A 20,434-nucleotide genomic window follows, 5' to 3' on the forward strand; every position below is an offset into this window, starting at 1 on the left:
TGGGAACCCCCCCCCCCCCCCCACTCCCTTGGGGCCCCCAGATGACCAGACACTTCTCATGGTTTTAACTGCTCATTTCTCTAGGAAGACAGACACAAGGGGATGTCACCTGTTCATAAAAATGCCCATGGTTTCTTGCTGACAGGTTTTGATTCCCTGCTAACACGATCAGGTCCATGTCCGCACTGAAGGGGTCCTGCCCTTCGCTTTTTTAATTTTTTTTTATTCTGTTAGTCACCATACAGTACATCCCTGGTTTTTGATGTAAAGTTCGATGATTCATTACTTGCGTATAACACCCAGTGCACCATGCAATACGTGCCCTCCTTACTACCCATCACCAGTCTATCCCGTTACCCCACCCCCTCCCTCTGAAGCCCTCAAACTGCCCTTGCTTTTATCCCTATGGCCCGGATGCTCATCAGACCGTCGGCCTCTCCCCGTGCGGCCACAAGGGGAGCGAGTTTCTCCCGCCGGCCCAAGGGTGGAGGGTGCGGCAGTTGACAGGGGCAGCCGCGTCGATCCGGAGGGCACTGGGAAGGGGGCAGCCAAGCAGATGGGGACTGAGCCTCTGACACCCTTCAGTGCCTTTCCCCCCACACCCCCAGGCCAAAGAAACCCGTGCCCTTTTTAAGGGATGTGCACATCTGCAACATACTTATTTGGGGTCAGGGTTTTTGTTGTTTTTAACTGGGTCCAAGTGCTCATACGGGTTTTATCTTGCTTAGAATTCCTCTGTTCTGTGCAAGTGCACTGAACGAGTCCATGCTTGAAGGAAGGCAAACAGTCATTGGGGTTCTGGGATCAGAGTGTCCCTCACAGCCACCCCAGCGGCAGAATCAAAAGACCAGGCAAGTTATTTATATGCTGCTTTATTTCTGTAAGGATACACTGAAACGTTAGAGGATAATAGCTAATGACAAAATGTAGAAAGGAGGCATCGGCTTGCTAACCACTCCTACGAGCATGTTACTACGCACTGGCATTACATGTTTACTTTTGATACTGTCTCGTTATACTATGTCCTAGAACAACGCGATGAGGTACAGTAAGTAGGTGAGCCTGCAGCTCGGGTAAGCGCTACATGGAGATCCGAGGTCCGCCCGTGAGGGTGGCCACCACTCCCAGATCCAGTAAGCTCTGAGGGACAGTCCTAAGAATGCAGTCGAAGGACTGGGCGGGCCTCTTTAGCACAGGGACCAAGAGCAGACAAGTACTATGTTACAAGGGGTTCAGCTCGTCACTGTCTGGAAATGTCCTATCGTGTCAATGACCGCCCTGGCGCCCGCTCAGCTACCCCTCTACAGTGTGTGACGGTTACTTCTGTAGGATGAATTGCAAGACTCAGGAGCGTCGGAAGGGCGAAATGACTACATGCAAGTCTCAAACCCATGAACTATGTTACTAGTCGTTAAAACAAAAATATTAAAAAAAAAAAGAGAGAAAGGGCAGCTGGGTTAGTTTTGTTAAGCTTCCAGAAGTATTCGCTGCGATGTTCCTGTGAAACAGGCTCGTTTCTCGGGTCCGCCTACACTCGCAAATCACCTGCACGTTCCTGCGAAAGCAGGAACATTCAGAAAACACGCCACACGGGAAATGGAAGGTTAGGCTACGGGGGGAAGGTCAGTTTAGAAAGTTACAGCTAAGTTCAAATGTTAACTTTCTGGAAATCCATGTTAGTCGTTTGAAAGCACAAAAGAACAGAAGGGAGATTCTGATGAGGAAGGTCAACCATGCATTTCGGGTAAGTTCGCTTTCTGCTCACGGAGCACGTGAGCAGCCGAGTGGAGCAGCCGCTGCAACGCTTGCGTGTCCAGCGGACACGGCGGGTCCTGGCTGAGCCACGAGACGCGGCTCAGCGGGAGTTCGTGTGTGTTACGCTCGCTGACATCACTAAGCAGCTACACGTCAGCGCTTTTCTGCTCTATGATAAACATGCGGAGGAGTCGAGCTAACTAAGTGTGTGTGTGCTCACGGCAGCTACGGAGGGGTGAACTTGGCCGCTACATCCTAGCACGATCACGGTGTGCCCTTGCGGGAGTGCTACTGTAAAATGGGGCAAAGGCAGGAGGAGAACTTCAGAGGTGGGAGGCCGCTCTGGCCCTGGGGGTGCGGGCCAGAGGGCGAGGACACAGAAAAAGACTCAATTCCGTTTTAGGACAGGAGCCCCTGTCACTTTACAGCTTTTGGCACAGTCGGGGCAATACACTTGCTCCTCATGGAAAACAAAGCGCTTGTTGGCCAGATTCACGGAGCATTTTTTGCAGTGGAAGCAGTAGTCGTGCCAGGATTGTCCTTCATAGGCCACCACACTGGAGCCTTTACTCAAACCCTGCGGAGACAACAAAAGCAAACAGAGGAGCCGGCTGAGTGTGCATGGGCGGAGGCAGGCCGCCGCCTTGCCCGGTCACGGAGCCGACGGTGCGCTGGGGCCGCCCGGGCCTGGCCCCGGCCGCCCCCCCGCCCCGGCACCCCAACCCCCACCACCGGCCCCCGCGCCGCCGCCACCCTGCTACGGCTCTCCAGGACCTGAGAAGATGCCAGAGCTTGGCCACGAACCCACACTCCCCTGCCACCGCTATTGCCCCTGTGACGCGCACCCGACTCCCAGCATAACCAGTTTCTTTGATTTAGGTCAGGGCCATGGCATCAAAGTGGCCACCAGGAGGCAAACTTGGGCTGTTCGTGGGGTGTGCACTTACCGGGCCTCGAGGAGCTGCTAAGCTTCGATTTTTCTATAAAGAACCACCACCACGAGGGACAAGTCCTCTCCACCCGGATGCCTGCCCCGGAGTTGGCGCTGGAAACAGGGTGAGAGGCAAGCGTTCCGTGGCACACTGGGGAGCTTCCTAGCTTTAGAGACTGGGTGGCTCACTCTTGACACAGTCCTTTTCCCTGAGGATGGCAAAAGTCTTCTCAAATGTACATTTCAAGGCTCCCCGGGGAGATGGGAACATTGGAGGCGGGGAAAGGGCCCAGGGCACGTGGATCGCGGCCGCGAGATGAGGAATGAAGTGATTAGCTCTGCTTCTGATCGCAAAAAGCTGCCCGCAGCTACCTCTGAGCTAGCCTGCCGCTAGGGGCACTCTAATCCCAGCTTGGCTCGCCAGCCTCCCCTACCCCCTCCTCCCCAACAACCTCCCCCACGCCACCCTCCCCCCGCGGTCCTTCCCTCGCCTCCGCCGACCTCCCCTTCCCTCCGCGCGCGCACGCGGTGCCTGCCTGCCCGTGGCCGTGGCCGTGGGTCTCAGGCCCGTGAACTCCAGCAGCGTCGTTAGTGAGTCAGCAGTAGTCGGGAGGTGTTCTGTATTGCAAAGGCTAAGCTGGCCTGAGAGAGAATCCAGACTATGGGGGCCTTCGGACCACAGTGGCAGGGGGAGAGGACATTCTCTGGGGCCTTTGTGGATGAAACCACGACGTAGGAAAATGAGAGATGGTTACCATGCGCAAGACCTAGCCTGGCGGACTTAGCAAGGACTCTTGAGCCTCCCGTGATGGGTTCTTGCATCCAGCACACTTCTTGGCCACAAAGTTCTTGTAGCAATCCACGCAGTAATACTGGTCCTCCACAGCGGTGGCAGCTGCCCAGCCAGCTTCTTAGAGCAGGTAACACACACAAAGCACTCGGCATGCCAGGGCTGATCCTGGTAAGTGATTCCTCCAGAGGTGATGGCCTGACCGGAGTGTAGACCGGGTTCGACTCAACAACCATTTTGTTGAATGCCTACTGTGTGCCAGGCACTGTGCTGGGCGCTCGTATACAGTATCTCATTTAATCGCCACGACGGCCATGGGAGGCAGGTGCGATTAGTTATCCCGAGTTACAGATGAAGACACCGAGGCTCAGAGAAGGCGAGCCCCTGCGTGGGCCCCACGCAGCACCAGGGAGGCAGGCCTCTAGAGCGGGCCGGCTCCGAGCCTCCGGAGTGAGTGCACCCCTGGACGGCCGGACGCGGCTCGGGCGCCGCTCTCTCCTACCACAGCGTCCTCATCTGCAACCCAGAAGAATAATTCCTCGTCGCAGGGCTGTCGTGAGGATGGAATGGGATAGCGTGTGTGCAAGTGCTCTGCCAACTGTCAAACGCTTCTAGACACAACAGTCAACGCACAACTCCCTTGACAACGCGTACCTTGTTGCACTTCACGCAATGTTTGGCAAATTTGGTCTCATGGCAAGTCACTGCAGAGTAGAAGTCCTCCCCTTTCGGGAAGAAGCTTCCAGTCCCGATGACTTGCTTTGCAGTGGCTGCAGGTGAAGCAGTCTTTGTGCCAGACGGTCTTCTTGTACTCCACGTTCTGGTCTCCTGCAGGGGAAGCCGCGGTAGCCTCGCTGACGTATGCCCTGCAGGGGCTGCATCACTCGGCCTCCCGGGCGCCTCAGGGGCAAATGCAGGCCCTGCAGTCGTTGGCCTCACGCTTCCAAACACCCTCCCGTGGGGAGCCTCTCGCCACCGTCCTACTGGGGTGGTGCCCGCCGGCTTCGGTCAGGAGGGGGACCTGGCGGTAGTGGTGCCTGAAGCCCACCCCGCCCCCACGGCCTTGGCGGACCTGACCTGGCCCAGAATTCCACCCTGAGGAGGTCGCATGCTTTGCTCACTCACTCTACCCAAATGAGAAAGCGCTACATACTTTTCACTTCTTTCTCTTGCCACAGACCGCTCTCTCCAGTGTTCCTTAGTTGCGAGTGTGTGGCGTGTGTGGAGCATATATGTACGCAGATATACGTATATATATGCGTGCACATATCACGCTAAAACCTAAGACGCGCTCACAGCAGCATCACCCCACCACCGCTTGAGCCCGGCATCGAGCCCGGCATCGTCTCCGCCCTTGGGGCCTCCTCCCTGCCTGCCCCGGCGGCAGGGGACACTACCTGCCACGATCGGCTTGAAGCAGCCCTTGCACTTGGGGAGTCCTCCGGTGGTGCACTTGTTGCACAGAATCTTGTTGTCCTTGGAGACAAAGGTCTCATTAAGGGGTGAAGGCACTGTGGCACAGCGGAGCAGGTGTCATGCCAGTAGCGGTTCTTGTAGGTCACCTCCTGGAACCCAAGCAGAGGCGGCGGGCTGCTGGGAGAGACACTGGGGTGCCGGGGGCAGGGCCCTTCCATCGAGCCCCAGATCCCTGGGGGCGAACTACTGCGACAGTGACAACATGGTCCCTTACACCTGGGACGCCCTGCGGTGAGTGTCCTTGTGAGTCACAGGAGGGCAGAGGCAAGGAAGAGCCAGAGCCAGGGCCTCTGGGGGCGGGGGGGGGGGGAGCTGGGGACTAGCGCCAGGAGCCAGGGCCGCCACTCCATCCCTGCCGGCCCTGCCCTGCACGGGGTCCCCCACCTGCCAGCCCGCCGCCCCCCCGCACACCGGGCCAGCCCCCGTTACCTTGGAGTCGGCCCCAATGGGCTTCCGGCACTCCACACAGGTGTTGGCGCAGAACTTGTCGAAGCACTTCAGGCAGCAGTGGTGGCCATCCTTCTGCACGTACTTCTTCCCCTGCAGGAGTCCCTGCAGTAGTGAGCCTGAACTTCTCAGTCATGGTGCCCACCTTGTAGCTGGAGGGACCTGCGGGGCAAGCGGACAGAGCAAATGAGCCCCAGGAGGAGGGGAGCGCGCTGCCGCCCAGGCTCCCGGGGACAGCTGTGCCGGGCCACCGGGGCCTGGAAGCTGGGTCGCAGCGGCTGCCTGAGCCCGGCTGGCCATGCGTACTTCGCTGGGACCCTGGGAAGAAACAGCCTCTCCCCGCCACCCCAGGGGCCAGAGTCCGTGGCCGGTGGGTCCCTGAGGACAGGAGAGAAGTGCTGCTGGGGGGAGGGGGAAGACTAGAGGGTCAGGGCTCGTGTTAGCCAGACAGGGCTTCTGGAAAGGTGTGGTGGCTTCGAGAGAGGGGCTTTCACGGGAAGGGACGCACGGCTTGGGCGCAGCACCAGCAGCAGCTCCCGAAGGCAAGCTGCTCGGAAGCCGGTGGCCGCAGGGGTGCCAGCAGAGGCTCCGCTCCCCCCGCCGCTCCTGCCGGTGTCGGGCTCTTCCTCCCAGACCCCAGACCCCATCCCTCCTACCCGCAGGACTAGGCTCCCTGATCGAGGCTCACAGCCGCAGGGAGGGAGAGGACACCGGCCACGTGAGCCGTCCTTATGGATCTGTTCAAAATGCCTGCTTCTGATCCTTCAGATCTGGCAGAACACTTTTAAATCCCAAATGGATCCAACACAGCTCACCGCCCAGAGAGGACTTCTCACGACCACCACGAGGCACTACCAGCAAGGTATACAACCGTGAGCACTTGGCACGGCGATGTGCCGTGCTGTGACACGCAAATCAAGTCCCCTTTGTGAGAGGAAGAGGCGCTCAAGAGCCAACAAAGTGTTATTACTTAGGACATTTGCGGTTTAAAAATTGAAACGTGAAAGTATGATGGGGAGGGAGAAGCGCTTTTAAAAAGCATTAAGCCGATCATTCTGAGAACCCCTTCCACTGCCTTCCTGTGGACCAACTCACTCCCCTTATCCCCAAGCCCCGCCCCAGACCACAGGTCCAATCAGCAAGCACTAAAGCACTCCGTTCACCCTGCCACCAAAAAGGTACCAAATGCGAGTTTCTTTTTAGCTCCCAACTTGTTGAACACCCGCTCATCTTCCCGCTCCCCTGAAAAAGAACCGCTGCGTGGGTAAGTAGCTAGCAATTATTTAATTTGCACAGGAACGCGAGAACGGAGAGTTCTCCAACTACCCACAAACACGGTTATTGTGCTAGCAGATATCCCAGAGGAATCTAGAACGAGGGGAGACAGGCGAGCAGCTGCCCGGTACTCACCGCGGCTCTTCCACTAGCTGAACGGCCCCAGAGTCCCACTTTGGGTCCCATTCCCAGTTTTTTTATACAAACACATGTCCAAGTTGTTTGGATCCCGTTGCCACAGACAACCAAATAGCAGAGAGTGAGCTAAGGAAACCACACCCTGCGTCTCCGAGCCTGCCTCAGCCAAGGCTGGTGAACTCTCACTCAGGCAGCACTCGAGAGCTGGCCTCCGAACAAGGGCACCGCACCACGGATGGGCAGAATGTTCTGGGCCAGCTGCAGCCCCGGCTCAGGCCAGCCGCACAGAGCCCCCTCATCTCCAGGGACTGAACGACTGAAAGCGAGGGTGGCATTCTTGGCAAAGACAGTTGCCTGAGACGGTTGTACCACAGTCAGAGGTCCATCGAGACCGGAGAATGGTCCTCAGTGGCACTTTCTCCCCAAAAGAAAAACCGGGGAGGTTCCCTTACGCTCATCGGGTTAGAGGAAAAGCAGAGACACAGGGAGACCGAGGTCTATCTCCTGGAACTGTTTACCTAAGGCAGCTTTTCAAGTGCCACCAGCCTCTGCGCAGACAGGAAAAGCGCCCGGCACTGGGCGGCGCGCCGAAGCCGCCCTTCGCCAGCACTGGCTGGGCTTCCACACGTCCTATGAGCTCGGTCCATACTGACATGATGCCCTCAACAACGACTTACTTTCTTGTGAAGAGCCGAGAAGAGAAACCAACTAGATCTCAGTAACAGTAAATGCCAGGAAATTCAATGATCAGTGGCTGCTAAATGCCATTTGGCAGGAAATCAGAGCCTGTAAGATTAGACGGCACCGGCTTCCTGCGTGGCGGTGATCATGGCCGCCCGAGCCCTTCGGGGACTATCTTCCTGCGCCACGCACTGGAACATCCCTCCTCCCTCCCTCACCGGGCTCTGCATTTAGAACAGAACTTGGAGCCATGCTCCTTTCCATGTCACTGTGCTGCCGTCCTCCGAAGAGGAACCGGCCTCCACCGCGCCTCTATGCACAAGGACCATGCAGAGCTCCGTCCTGTGCCAGCTTAATGGCAGAAATGCAGGTGTCAGGGTCGCGACAGCAGGCCCAAGGAGGGCCACTTAGATACTCGGAGCTTCGGGGGGGGGGGGGGGGGTGGTTCCCAAGGGAGCTTGCTGGGTTATAGCAAGGGAGAGCCCAGGGGGGACAATACTGGGATGGAGTGGGGACTTCCTTCAGGACTACTTCTCAGGGTGAGACCACGACACACCTCCACTGCCCTCCACCCCCCGGGGTGGAGGGGCTCCTCCTCATTCTCACTGAGCTGGTGCTCGGCCCCTTCCCTCCCTAGCTTCCCTCATCTGCCCTGACTCTACGCTGGTCCCCAATCCTGTGCCACCCTCTGGCCTTCCTATCCCACCTGGCCTGCAAAACTCTAGCCCACACCAGGGCCAAGGTTGGGGCCGGCCTGGCCAGCTGGGCCTTGGCTTCCCTGACGGCGCGCCCCTTTCCCTGGCCTCCCGGTAAGCTGCCTCCTCCCCACTCCTCACGGGGAACACATCCGGCTCTGAGAGCTAACCCGCACAGCCACCGCTGATGGCACTGTCGCCCCCACTGTCCGGATGAAGTTCAGAGAGGTCACCATGAGCCGCATCGCCACAGCAAGGGTGAGCCCCGGGTGGCAGGGCCAGTGTCTGACGGCCCCAATGAGGAAACCGTCAGATCTCCGCTCAGTACTCAATTTGCAGAGTGATGCTTGCGACTCGGGAGGAAGGAGGGGAGATTTCTAGTTAGCAACTTCTCGTCAGAGAGCCCTTTTCTCCCTGGTAATTACGGGGATCAGAATTACCAAGAACATACCTACCTGTGGGTCACAGGGTGGGTTCTGGAGCAGACTGTCCTGCCACTCACTATGCCACTGAGACCACAGACAAGTTCCCCTGACCTCTCTACGCTGCTTTCCTCACCTGCAGAATGAGACAGAACTCCTACCTCCCGCAACCACGTGCAGATCACATAACATGCGCTTAGCAGGGCGACGGACACCTAGTAAACGGACACCTAGTACACGAGCTCCATAAATGTAAGCAATCTGCTTGGACCCCCGGCACCCGCCATGCAAGCCACGGGACGCTTCCCACTTGCAAAGCAAGACGGGGTGTTGGCTTTACGATCATACTTGAATTTGAGCATCCGTTCTGCCTCCTCCTAGTTGTCAATGTTGACCAAGCGCCAATCTCCACCAATCTGCATCCTCCTAGGTAAAAATGAATACCCACCCTCACGGGGTTTAAAAAGATGCCTGGGGCGCCTGGGGGGCGCAGTCGTTGGGCGTCTGCCTTTGGCTCAAGGCATGATCCTGGCATTCTGGGATGGAGCCCCACATCAGGCTCCTCTGCTAGGAGCCTTCTTCTTCCTCTCCCACTCTCCCTCCTTGTGTTCCCTCTCTCGCTGGCTGTCTGTCAAATAAATAAAATCTTTTAAAAAATTAAATAAATAAAATAAAATAAATAAAAAGATGCCTAATTCTGCAGTCCCTGGCATGTGGCACGTGTAAACCTAACTACAGTTATTACAAGACTTGGGGAACCCCTGGACATACCCATCCAGAAACACTGCAACTGGATTGGTGGGAAGGGCGAGTGACAGCAGGGCGGCCTCTCCAGGGCCTGCTTCCACAAACGAGGCCTGCGTGGCCCGGGGGCGGCGGGGGGGGGGGGACCCAACGGGCCACCGGGAACGGACCCCTGATAGAATGCAGCAGCCGGCCCACCTCCAGGCTCTTGCTTCTTGGCACTAGCTCCTGCTGCTCCCTCTGCCTCGCCTCCCGATCCTCCGGTCTGGCCACAAGGAGGATTCCTCAGGACTGAGAGGGGACTCCGAGATTACAGCACATCACATGAAAACACAAGCCAGGCCACACAGCAGGCTAAGACTCAGGACTTTAAGTCCCTGTCTGGCATCCTTTCCAGGAGCCCCTGCTGCACGGCTGTGGCAGCCAGCGTACGGAGCTGTTCAAAGGCTTCGTACCTGTGCGAGATGACACAGGTGCAGGAAACGGGCCCATATGCAGAACCCACTGGCAGAACCTAGGGACCCATCCCTTGGGGGCAGGGACACCAAGAGACTACCCAGACAGGAAGGAACCCTTGAGGCAACCAAGGTGTCATATACCCCCCACCAGGTTCAAGGGCACTGGGCCAGGGCAAGGGCGGGGGCTCAGCCAGCATCCACCACCTCAGAGCTGTGAGCCCGTGGCCGGTGGTGTGCGCGCCCCAGAACATTCCGGGTCAACAGCTGCAGCCGCCGGCCCAGCAATGCGGAATGCCAAGTGGGGCTGGCTGCCGCCGTTCTGCTCGGCACCAGACCCCACGACAGGATAAATGAGGACCTCGCCTGATGGAAAACAAAACCTAGCAGAACAGAACACGTCTCCGGGTGGGAAACTAAACATTTACAGGCAGGTCGGAACATCGGTTTTAGCCACGCACAGGAATGGGGAGGGCAGGAAGAGAAGCGCATGCAGCAGCCCCATCACCGCCAAGCTCACACTCGGGCTCCAGAAAGCAGTGTTCTCCTCCGCGGCAGGCACCTAGCGTGAGGCCCCCAAAGGGGCTGGGGAGAGGTGTGGGCAGTCACGGCTTACAGGGGACTGGTGTTTTGAGGGTGATGGAACTGTCTGGAACCAGATACAGGTGGTGGTTGCACAACACGGGGAGTGTGGATTTCACCACAGTAAACAGAAAGGTACTTAAAAAAAAGTTTTTTAAAAAAAGATTTTGAGAGCGGCGCCTGGGTGGCTCAGTCGTTGGGCGTCTGCCTTCGGCTCAGGGCACGATCCCGGTGTTCTGGGATCCAGCCCCACATCGGGCTCCTCCGCTGGGAGCCTGCTTCTTCCTCTCCCACTCCCCCTGCTGTGTTCCCTCTCTTGCTGGCTGTCAAATAAATAAAATCTTTAAAAAAATTATTTTGAGAGAGAGCACATGAGCTGGGGGGGGGGCAGAGGGAGCAGCAGACTCCCCACTGAGCAGGGAGTCTGATGTGGGGCTCGATCCCAGGACCCCGAGATCATGACCCGAACCGAAGGCAGACGCTTCACTGAGCCACCCCAGTGCCCGACAGGAAAATACTTTACCGTCACTGGCCTCAGGGAGAAGTCAAGAGCCACCACTGGCAAGAGGCAGAGAATCTGAGGGTTGGCACCGCCATGTCCCACGAGCGGGGCTCTGCCGCATGACCGGCAGCTGAAGGTGGGGGGAGCAGAGGACCTGCTCACCTTTTACCGGACCTGCCACCTGCCTCCGTTCAACGCTTGGTTAACAGTTAGGGTCCCCCTTATACCACCAGCAGACAGCAGCTCGGCTTTTGTGATCAGAATGAAAAAGAAAACTTGCTTTATCTGCCAAGTTTATTTTACAGAGCACACATATAGATGTGGGTGTAACAGAGTGTTCCAACATGTGACATTTGTGCAGAAAAATAGCAGAAACTCATTTGTCAGGATGATTGTCCTTGCCTTCTATACAAAAGAGCTAGTGTATAAAAAGAGTTTTCAAATCGAAGGCACCAAGATCTAAACCGTAACAACAGTACAGCACTCTGAACGGCCAAGAACTAAGGAACCAGAAAGGATTCCTTCCTTTTACTAATCCAGGGCTGGTGGCTAGAAAGGGACATGGGCCTGCTTGAAACTCGTTGTGATTCACCAGAAACCTCATTAACAGTAGGACTATTGTGCGTTTAAGTTTTAGTCGATGGCGTGCATAAGCAGAATCTGACAGATTTTAGGAAAGCTATTCTGTGTGCGTGTGTGCATGCGAACGTGTGTGCGCAAATGTGTATACACGTGTGTACGTGTGTAGATGTGTGTGTGCGCGCCTATCTATCACGGGGACCAAAGAATGGCACTGCTCCTGTGTTCACCTGCAGCCAGGGGCGAGGGAAAGGCAAGCAGCTCTGGCCCCACCGCCCAAGGCTGTGTACCCAAGGGCAGGCCTGGCGGGCACAAGGACCAAAGGAAGACACGCTGCCAACAACTAGGGGAATGACGCGTGCCCTGCCAGACAACAGCCAGATACTGCTTTAGGTACAATAAAAACACTGCATGTTTTTGGAAATAAACCCCCAAGGTGCACTTCAAAAAAGGTAACACTGATGAGCACGAAAGGTGCTACTGAGAGCACTTTCTAGAACCCGGAGCATTTGCGGGTGCCAGGGCCTGTGCACTCGGGTGATGGCAGAGCTAAAAACATACATACGTAATGGTAACGTGACTTAACTAGATTTTGCAACCTCCTGTTTATTTATTAGAAACCACCCAGCAAAGTTCTTGTGAGCAATCCTGAGCCCCTCACACACCCACTACGGCCCCTACGAGAGTGAACGTCCACTCTGAACTGCTAAAGTAACGTAACCATGAAACAGAATAAGCAGTGTTTTAAGACGGAAAATTCTCCTCAGTTTAGACGCTCCAGAGTGACCACTTTCGAGGGCACCCTTGCTGTGCACTCCTGCACCCTGGCTGGAAAACAAGAACGAGACAATGGCGGTTTTTACAGGAAAACAAAAATGACTCTTTACTCAGAACCCTTGCTGTTGGCAAGAGTCAAGATGATAACATGTATCTTCTGAGATATACATTAAGGTGTCTGTCTGTTCTCCCTGTTTTTGATGGTCATTTTGGTGGTGAGGTTCAAGTCAGAGGCAGAAAAATTAGGGGGTCTGGAAGTTGAGATCCACAGTAGAGGATGAATTCTCTTCTGGGCTGCGCCAAGTTTACATATCTGACCGGAGGGAAAAAAAAAAGAACAGTAGAGAAGATGCTGGTCTTACTGCCACTGGGCCCCAGCCTCTCTTCGCGGTGGGTCCGGGACCTTCGGCAACCCCTTCCCCAACCCAACGTTGCTGACACACTGGTGTCCCCAGGACCCAAGCTGCCTCTCAATTTCGAAGAAAGCCTCTTAAAGGAAAGAAAAGCAATGGCCTTTTGGTTTTGGAAAGTCAGGCTGAGACACAAAGTCAAAGGGCCGACTAACCCCGTGCCCTACACGACTGTCTGCACGCCGTGAAGCAGCTGGTGGATCAGGGGCGCTGATGAGAGCCTACTCTGTGTATCTGGTAGGAAACGCAGGGCATCGAAACTAGAATCAAGTCATTTACTCTCTCAAAACCAACTTAATGGAAGACCCTTTGATACCAACCTAGCCTTCAGACCCACCACCGTCTCCCTACTTGCCTCAAAGTTACAGGGTGCCAAGGCAGCCCTGGAAGAGCCAGAAGCAGGAGGGTTCATGGCCAACTGCCTTTCAAGCAAGGTAAAGATAGGAGGAGGCCTTACCCGATGGAGCAGGAACAGATTTGTTTTTCTTGTCGTCTAAAGGCACCGGGGGACTCTGGTGGAATGTCATGGAACCTTTCAGATGGTATTTTCGGCTATCAGGAGGGATACTGGACATAAGGGACTCTGCCTCATTTCTGATGGCAATAATTTTGTCACAGATCCACTCCTGTGCCTCTGGATATAAACTCTTGGAAGGTCCCACGGTGTTACATGTTTCACTTGCCTTTCTGGTTTTTGCTGCTCGGCTGGTCATTCTTTTGGTGGACGATCTGAAAAGAGATGCTTGGGTTAGAATCCTGACAATCCCAAAACCAAGGTTTTGTCCTGAAAGACGCTTTAGCCTTGAATGAAGTATAAGTAACTTATCCTTCCGAATCCTAGCATGGGAAGGTGGGAGGGGAACCTGGAGATCACAGAACACGCTGGTTTCCAAATTGTGTCCTGCCAAGTCCCAGGGTTCAGCAAACACTAAGCAAGGCCAGGACCAGCTGAGCACGCAGGGCTCCAGAAGTCCCGCTCCCCACTTCACGCGGATCCGGGATGCGGCCAGAACCGTGGAGTGAGGACGAACATGGCTCTCCCCGGTCCAGGGCTCCGTCCAGCCCGTCACTGCGCCTCTCGGCCCCTCATGTTCCTGTGGGCCTTGGAGGTTCACGTCTTTTTAGGCAATCCCCGGGGAGCCTTCCTAAGAATCTATTCCCACGCTTCCACCCTAACTTCTGATCCTCAGTTTCCCCACATGTAAAATGACATCCATACTGAAGTCAGAGTTGCAATGAGCATCAGAACAGGCAACATCAAACACCTGGTATACAGCAGTCACTCAACGCTCCCCCTCCCAGATTTTATGAGCAAACGCTAACTAGTGTGCACAAAAGCACAGCTTAGAGCCGGATGTATCTGGTTTGAATGTGGGCTCTGCCCTATCACAATGGGATGTTGGGCAAATAAGGCCCGTCATCTCTCCGTGCCTCAGTTTCCTCGTCTGTAAAAGTGAAGATGATAGCCCTTACCTAGCAAGGCTGCTGTGGGGATCAGTTTATTTCTGGAAGTACTGGACACAGTGCTTGGTACAAACTAAGGGCTCAGTCAATAATCTCATGTATGACTCCCACCAAGTTTATTCTGATAAGCTCGCTGAGTGACTCACCTGGTACCCCTCGCCTGAGCCAAGGGGTCTTTCGCACTTTTTTGTCTGAAGTTTTTCATGTCGCCATTAAAAAATGTTTTTGTCTCTCTACAGACTTGGCCAGAAGTGGCGTCTAAAAACACCAGCTTGGGAGTGTTCTTCTTCATGTTTTTAAAATGTGTTTTGAGTTTTGTGGATGAATCCATGCCATTTATAAAGGCTTGGAAAACAAAAGGAAGAAGATTAAAACTGGAGTTTCGATAACGAAGGCAACAGAAGGCGAGGGCTGTGATGGTGGTGGGCCAGGGCACAGCGGCCGCCTACAGGCAGGGAGGGCCATGCAGCAGGGTTGTGGGGTGCAGGGTGCCGCCCGGCGCACAGGCCTGCTCGGGCCTCAAAGCACAAAGGGGCCGCCTCTGAGGAACCTGCCCTCCTACCTCTGCCAGGCGAGAGTGTAGGCTGGGGGGCAGCAGCAGCAGGCTTCTTACCCCTCGTCCTGACTAGCCACCTGGCCGATCCCGCCTCTTCTTTTAGCCTCGATGCTAGTGCTACCTCCTACCTTCACCTTTCCTCAGCGCCCAAAGCCGACCCTGCGCCTGGCCTAGCTCCTACTGCTCTGTTCTCACTGCACCTGGGCCAACCAGATGGTGGCGGTAACACGGTGAGCTCCTCTGTTTCGCCACAGGCTCCCTGGACGCTGCTCTCTGACTCGCATGTTCGTTTCTGCTCGTGGGCTAGAGAGTGCCTAGTACTGCTGCCATAAAGTGGTCCCTACCCGCGAGGGACTCGGCCACTCATTTCAGAGGGCTCTCAGATCGCGGCAGGTGTCACACTTCTCTCAGGGAGGTGGGACGCGGAATTCCACCTGTGCTCAGTCATGGAGGCCGCACAAGGCCGGGAGCTAGGAAATGCTCACATTCGGGTAAGAGCTACCACCTACCGCCTAACAGAACACGCTATACAAGGATAACGACCACCACCATAGTGGGCTTTCCCCAGAGCAGTCTGGGCATCAGGCCCTATCCTTAGCACGACATGGATCAGCTCATTGCAATCTTGTGCTACCGTAGGAGGACCACATTAGCTTCCCCTTTTTCAGGTAGGAAAACTGAGTACAGAGAGGTTCAGTAAGTTGCCCAAAGCCACACAGCTCAGCAGCAGAGGAGCCCCTAGATGAACCCAGACAGTCCAACTCCTACACAGTGACTAGCAGAACTCAGAAGGCGAGCAAACCTGATGGGTGCAGGTCATCGAAGGAACCGTCGTCACTGTCCGACTCGTCCTCGTCGTCCGCCTCGTCCTCCTCATATGTGGTATCCACAAATGGTTCTGCAGCCTAGGATGAGAAAAGTCATGAATACATCTAATATTCCGTCAGCCTGACTTGGCTGTTTCAAAGAAAACAGGTTTCATGCTGGACTGATTGATGGCTATTTTTCATCATTTCAATTAAAAGGTAAAAAAATCTAACCTCTTTGGCCCCAAGACTACAGGGGACAGAACAGGTGGCCCTAGTTGTGTCTTCCAGTTAGGGAAAGACATTCAACAATGAAAGACTTCCCCAAGTGGGAGCCAGGGGGGCCACGGCTTTGGGTTGGCATGGGGCCTCTGCCTGCTCAGAGTCCAAACCAAGCCAAGGTAGGGCCAACTGATGAACAGCTAAAAAAAAATTCTTGGCTACCTCTTGAGAGGAAACTTCTCAGGCCAGTGAGCTAAATGATCTTTCAGATGGTGACTTGCTGCACTTTCCAAAAACGACATTTGTATTCTAAATTTTCATGATATGAATGACCACACTGGGGAACTGGAAAGAGCTAAAATACCAGTCTGGTAGCACAAAGGGTAAAGGGCATAGAATTTGGAGGGAAAAGGCCTTAGAGGCATGGGATACCTCAAACGACAGGATGCTGGGGTAAACGAATACTTGTGAGATTGACCCCAAAAAGCACTTACCGTAGAGGAAAATGAACTTCTGTTCGTCAAAAGGCATTACAAGAGTATGAAGCCAACTACAGCAATACCTACGCATGTGCAGGGCCCATAAGCAGAGGAGGTAAAAACCACACATCAGCAAGAAGGAGGCCAGCCACCAAACAGAAACACGGACGACGGATTTGACAAGGCACTTCACCAAAGCAGATCTCCAAATGGCCAAAAAGCAGATGAAAAGGCACTCGAGTTCATTAATCATCAAAAACTACTGATCAACTCGGTAGTGTGCAAATTAAGAACTTCTATGCAGCAGCAGACCGCGCACTAAGACAGGCCGCGCAAGGGCAGAAGATATATGCAGCACAAAGGAGCAAGCAAGTGGTAGCATCCAGAGCAGCTGAAGAACCGCACGTGAGTGAGAAAAAGACAAGTATCAACCCAAAGGCTTTGGGCACAGATCCTAACAAGCGTCTCACACAAGAAAAAACAGGACAGCTAATTAAAGATAGAATGTGCTCCACCTCTTTCATCATCAGGGACATGCGAGCGTGATGCTTGAGTTACCACCAGACTGGCAAAAATGGAAAAGTCGGCAAGAAGGTGAAGCGACAGGAATTCTTACGCACTGCTGGTAGGGACACATAGACTACCTTTGAAGCATTCGAATCTGTCTTTCTTGTCCGCTTCATAATTTCCTCAATTCTCTATTTAAAGGAAAATAAAAATTCAAACATGAAAACAGATTAAAAACAAACCAGCGGTCCTGAAGAAGTTGATTACTTCCATTTTCCACAAGCAGATGCATCAGGACTGCTCCCAAGCCACAGATTTCACCACCTTGAGACCTTGGGGCAGCCGCCGGGGTCCTCCCAGTCCCAGTGGCAGTCACCCAGAAAACATCTGGAGTGCTAGCAGCTATACTTGCCATCTTAACACAGAATCCCAATTACCTTTCACCCCTAATTTTGTAGACTTAGAAATTCATTACTTAAAAGCACATACTATTGCAAACCCGTTAGGACTTTTTATCGTTTTAGTCTGAACAGACCATGACTGAAGTGGGTATTAACAAAAAGAATGCACCCCAATGATGTGACACTGTCAGAAGTCTGTGACTGCAAAGAGCACACACAAAGGAGAGAGAGAATTTTCTCCCCGGTGCACACCTGGCCTCCTCAGGCTGACCTATCTCCCAACAGAGAGGCCTTGCAGTCTGGACTGGGGCCTCCTCTCATCCCAAATGAGCCCAATGAGTTGCACAAAGTGAGGTCCCACCTTACAAACAGCCTGCACCTCGGCCTTTGAGAGAAGCCTGCACCTGCTGCTCCCTCCCACTGAGTTCCTGGTTTCCAGCCCAGGCCAGAAGAAACTAACTTCCACCAACCCCTCCCATGACCAGAGTGACTCCGTTCAAAGGAGCTTTGTTCCCAGAGGTTTGTGATATTGAGGTGTCACTGTACTGGTCACCAGCGGTCTGTGATGGAGAGGTAAGGTCAATAAGAGGAGACCCTTCTACGTATGAAGGGTGAGATCCCTGGATAAGGAAGAAGAGAGTTGCAGTGGGAAGCACCAGAGGCAAGCACACCACTTACTTGTGATTTTGAAGAACACGTTTTGATATCATGTACCCAACGTTATTTTCGAAACGAACCAAACTCCCAAAACAGAAAGAGTACCTTTTTTCTCTCTAATCTCTCCTGCAAATTCTGTAACATAATTCTCTCCTGTTCCTTCTTGCGTTTGTCAGCCTCCTCCTGAGCTTTTATTTTGGCGTCCCCTTTCTAGAAAATTTGCATAAAAATACCACTCTCAATATATGAGTGATGACTGAGAACAAAAGCTGAAAAAGTTAAATAGTTAAAGGTTATCCAGCATGAAAGAACGTAACCTGATTGACAGTACCTATACACACGACATCCACAAATTCTGTTTCCAAAGCATTAGCTAAAAATGCACAAAACCAGGCTATCGCCTTGAGGATTTAGAAGCCATGTCGGTCCCCTCCAGGACCCTCAGGGTTACCGCTGCAGCACAATGGTCATCAGGCCACTACAGCTGCAAAGGGAGTGATTATGTAGCTATCCATTAACACAGCAACAGGAGCCACAAGTCTTACGCCTTTCAACAGCACTGAGAGGATCCTTAAAGGAAGCTTCCCGAGGAATGCAAATGCACACAACCACTTATGCAACATACAACTAATCTTATTAAGGGATATACTAAAACTGGAATATTAAATAGGCTGTGTTAGTAATTCAAACTGAGTATAGTCCAAGCTCAGTTTATGGATTTATTTACCAGATGATTTGAATTTGCATGGGTGAGACATTCTTACTGGGGAATTGGAGGACTTTAAACTTTTAGAGGCATTCATAATTTTTATCGTCTCTGTTGGGGGGTATGTGGAGTGCAGCTGTGTGTGTCGCCACAGAGCGCAGGATTGGGAAAACACATGGGACATTTAATCTGTGTGAGCAATGGCACTTCCTGAAACCAAGCTGCAATGTTGTTTATGTAGACAAAGTAAAAAACTACTAATTTATAATTCTCAGCTTTCTACTTCTGTTTCACTTGGAAAATATTCTAGGATTTTGCCACGGGTAGCTGGGAATGACTTGTAGCAGCGCTGGGTAGCAGCTAGGCTACAGTGGCAAAATGCGGCCAGAGAAGGCAACATTTGTTCACCATCTTTCTTGGAGAAACGGATTTTTGCCTTGGGTTTCCAATGAATTTTAGAATCTGGTTCTCAACCCCTGATAAAGTGGAGAGCCAGCAAACCTGCAGTAGCACTTTCTGGTCTTCTGGATCTGGACAGTCTTTCTTCTTTATTTCCTTCTGTTGTTGCTCATCTTCCACTTTCAAGAATTCTTCTTGTTGGCCTTCTACTGCTTTCTCTGCTACGTCCTTCACTTTGCTAATGACACAGCACATTTAAACAACTCTTAGTATTTGTCTCAGTCTCTACCATATATAGCTTGCAGTAGTACGTACATTTTTTAAGTCATCTCTATCTCTAACATGGGGCTCGAACTCACAACCCCGAGATCAAGAGTCGCATGCTCCACTGAGACAGCCAGGTGCCCCCTGTACATGCATTCTTAAAAGATTTATTTACTTATTTCAGAGAGAGAGAAAGAGACACTGAGCCACACAGGTGTGCGCATGAGTCGGGGGAGGGACAGAGGGAGAGGGAGAGAGAAAATCCCAAGCAGGCTCCATGCTCAGCACAGAGCCCGACTCAGGGCTGAGATCTGACCTGAGCTGAACCCAAGAGTCAGATGCTCAACTGAGCCACCCAGGTGCCCCTGTACATTTATTTTATAGTGAAACTACTTATGTGTCTGCTTTTCCCTCTGACCCTCTCCCCTCTCGTGCTAACTCCCTCTCTCTCAAATAAATACATATAATCTTCGAGAGTGAGCACGCACCCATGCAAGTGGGGCGCCGAGGGAGAGGGAAAGAAGCAGACTCCCCACTGAGCCTGAAGCAGGGCTCAAGGCTGGGCTTGACGCAGGGCCTGATGCCACGACCCCGAAATCATGACCCGAGTCAAAACCAGGAGCCAGACGCTCAACAGATGGAGCCACCCAGGTGCCCCAATTATACCCTTTTTAAATGGGGGAAACTAGCTCTTGGTAGTAGAAAAAGATTTTTATCAATTAGTGGGCTACCCTGCATTTTAAAAGTTGAGAGAAAGAATGGCACTCCTTAACTGTGTTAAACACATGGAACCCTCCAAAAGGCTTCACTGTAGTCATGTTCACACCCAATCTCACACATGATAATTTAAAGGAGGGTCTGGTGGTGCCCAGAGGGAAGCCCATCCACACTGACCAGTGTGCAGGGCTTTGAAAATGTTAAATGAGCTGTTAAAGCAATGAATGATGTTCTTCAAGTTAACATGTTGTGTCTGCTATTCACAACATCCCCTTCTTTCTTCCAAACCCATATAAAGTGTACTGGAAGCATGTGACTGCATTCTGAACACTTACTACTTAAAAACAAACTCAGGACTGTAGTTACTCTGTGCAGGCAGTGGACAGAGCTTCACAGTCCAGGGCCCTAAATCAAGCAAGCCTCCAGACTGAGGGTCAAGAAACCCTGAAATGGAGTTAGAATGAACCCGAGTGTACATGAGGTTTGCTGCCCACAGGAAAGCCTTCCGGCAAGGACTGATGAATTGAGGTGTCACAAATGTCACTGGAAAGCACCCCTAGCAAAACACGAGGAAGGACGCTTTCCAGGTTTACAAAT

General features: G+C 53.2%; 2 protein-coding genes across 7 annotated transcripts in view; both read right to left on the minus strand.

Moving 5' to 3' along the window:
- Positions 1-2,143: 2,143 nt before the first annotated feature.
- LOC103672852 (four and a half LIM domains protein 1) lies at positions 2,144-7,467 on the minus strand. Its single transcript, XM_040627468.1, is given in 11 exon segments — positions 2,144-2,332; positions 3,219-3,328; positions 3,479-3,674; positions 4,131-4,238; positions 4,240-4,304; positions 4,874-4,975; positions 4,978-5,041; positions 5,382-5,500; positions 5,503-5,520; positions 5,523-5,800; positions 7,331-7,467. Coding segments are annotated over 11 exon segments (1,386 nt in total).
- Positions 7,468-11,169: 3,702 nt separating this feature from the next.
- Positions 11,170-20,434, minus strand: part of MAP7D3 (MAP7 domain containing 3) — a 32,089-nt gene continuing 22,824 nt past the window's right edge. For 3 of the 6 annotated variants that reach the window (XM_040627753.1, XM_040627763.1, XM_040627735.1), the window contains 7 exons: positions 18,959-19,094; positions 17,857-17,961; positions 16,831-16,884; positions 15,482-15,584; positions 14,270-14,468; positions 13,117-13,388; positions 12,330-12,562 (listed from right to left, as the gene is read on the minus strand). In XM_040627753.1, coding sequence (XP_040483687.1) covers positions 12,555-12,562; positions 13,117-13,388; positions 14,270-14,468; positions 15,482-15,584; positions 16,831-16,884; positions 17,857-17,961; positions 18,959-19,094 — 877 coding nt within the window. In that variant the 3' untranslated portion in view covers positions 12,330-12,554. Of the gene's footprint in view, positions 12,563-13,116; positions 13,389-14,269; positions 14,469-15,481; positions 15,585-16,830; positions 16,885-17,856; positions 17,962-18,958; positions 19,095-20,434 lie in introns of all 6 variants that reach the window. The other 3 variants (XM_040627744.1, XM_040627754.1, XM_040627773.1) reach the window with 3 other exon arrangements.

This window comes from Ursus maritimus, assembly GCF_017311325.1.
Source record: "Ursus maritimus isolate PB19 chromosome X unlocalized genomic scaffold, ASM1731132v1 scaffold_X1, whole genome shotgun sequence".
Lineage (NCBI taxonomy): Eukaryota > Metazoa > Chordata > Mammalia > Carnivora > Ursidae > Ursus > Ursus maritimus.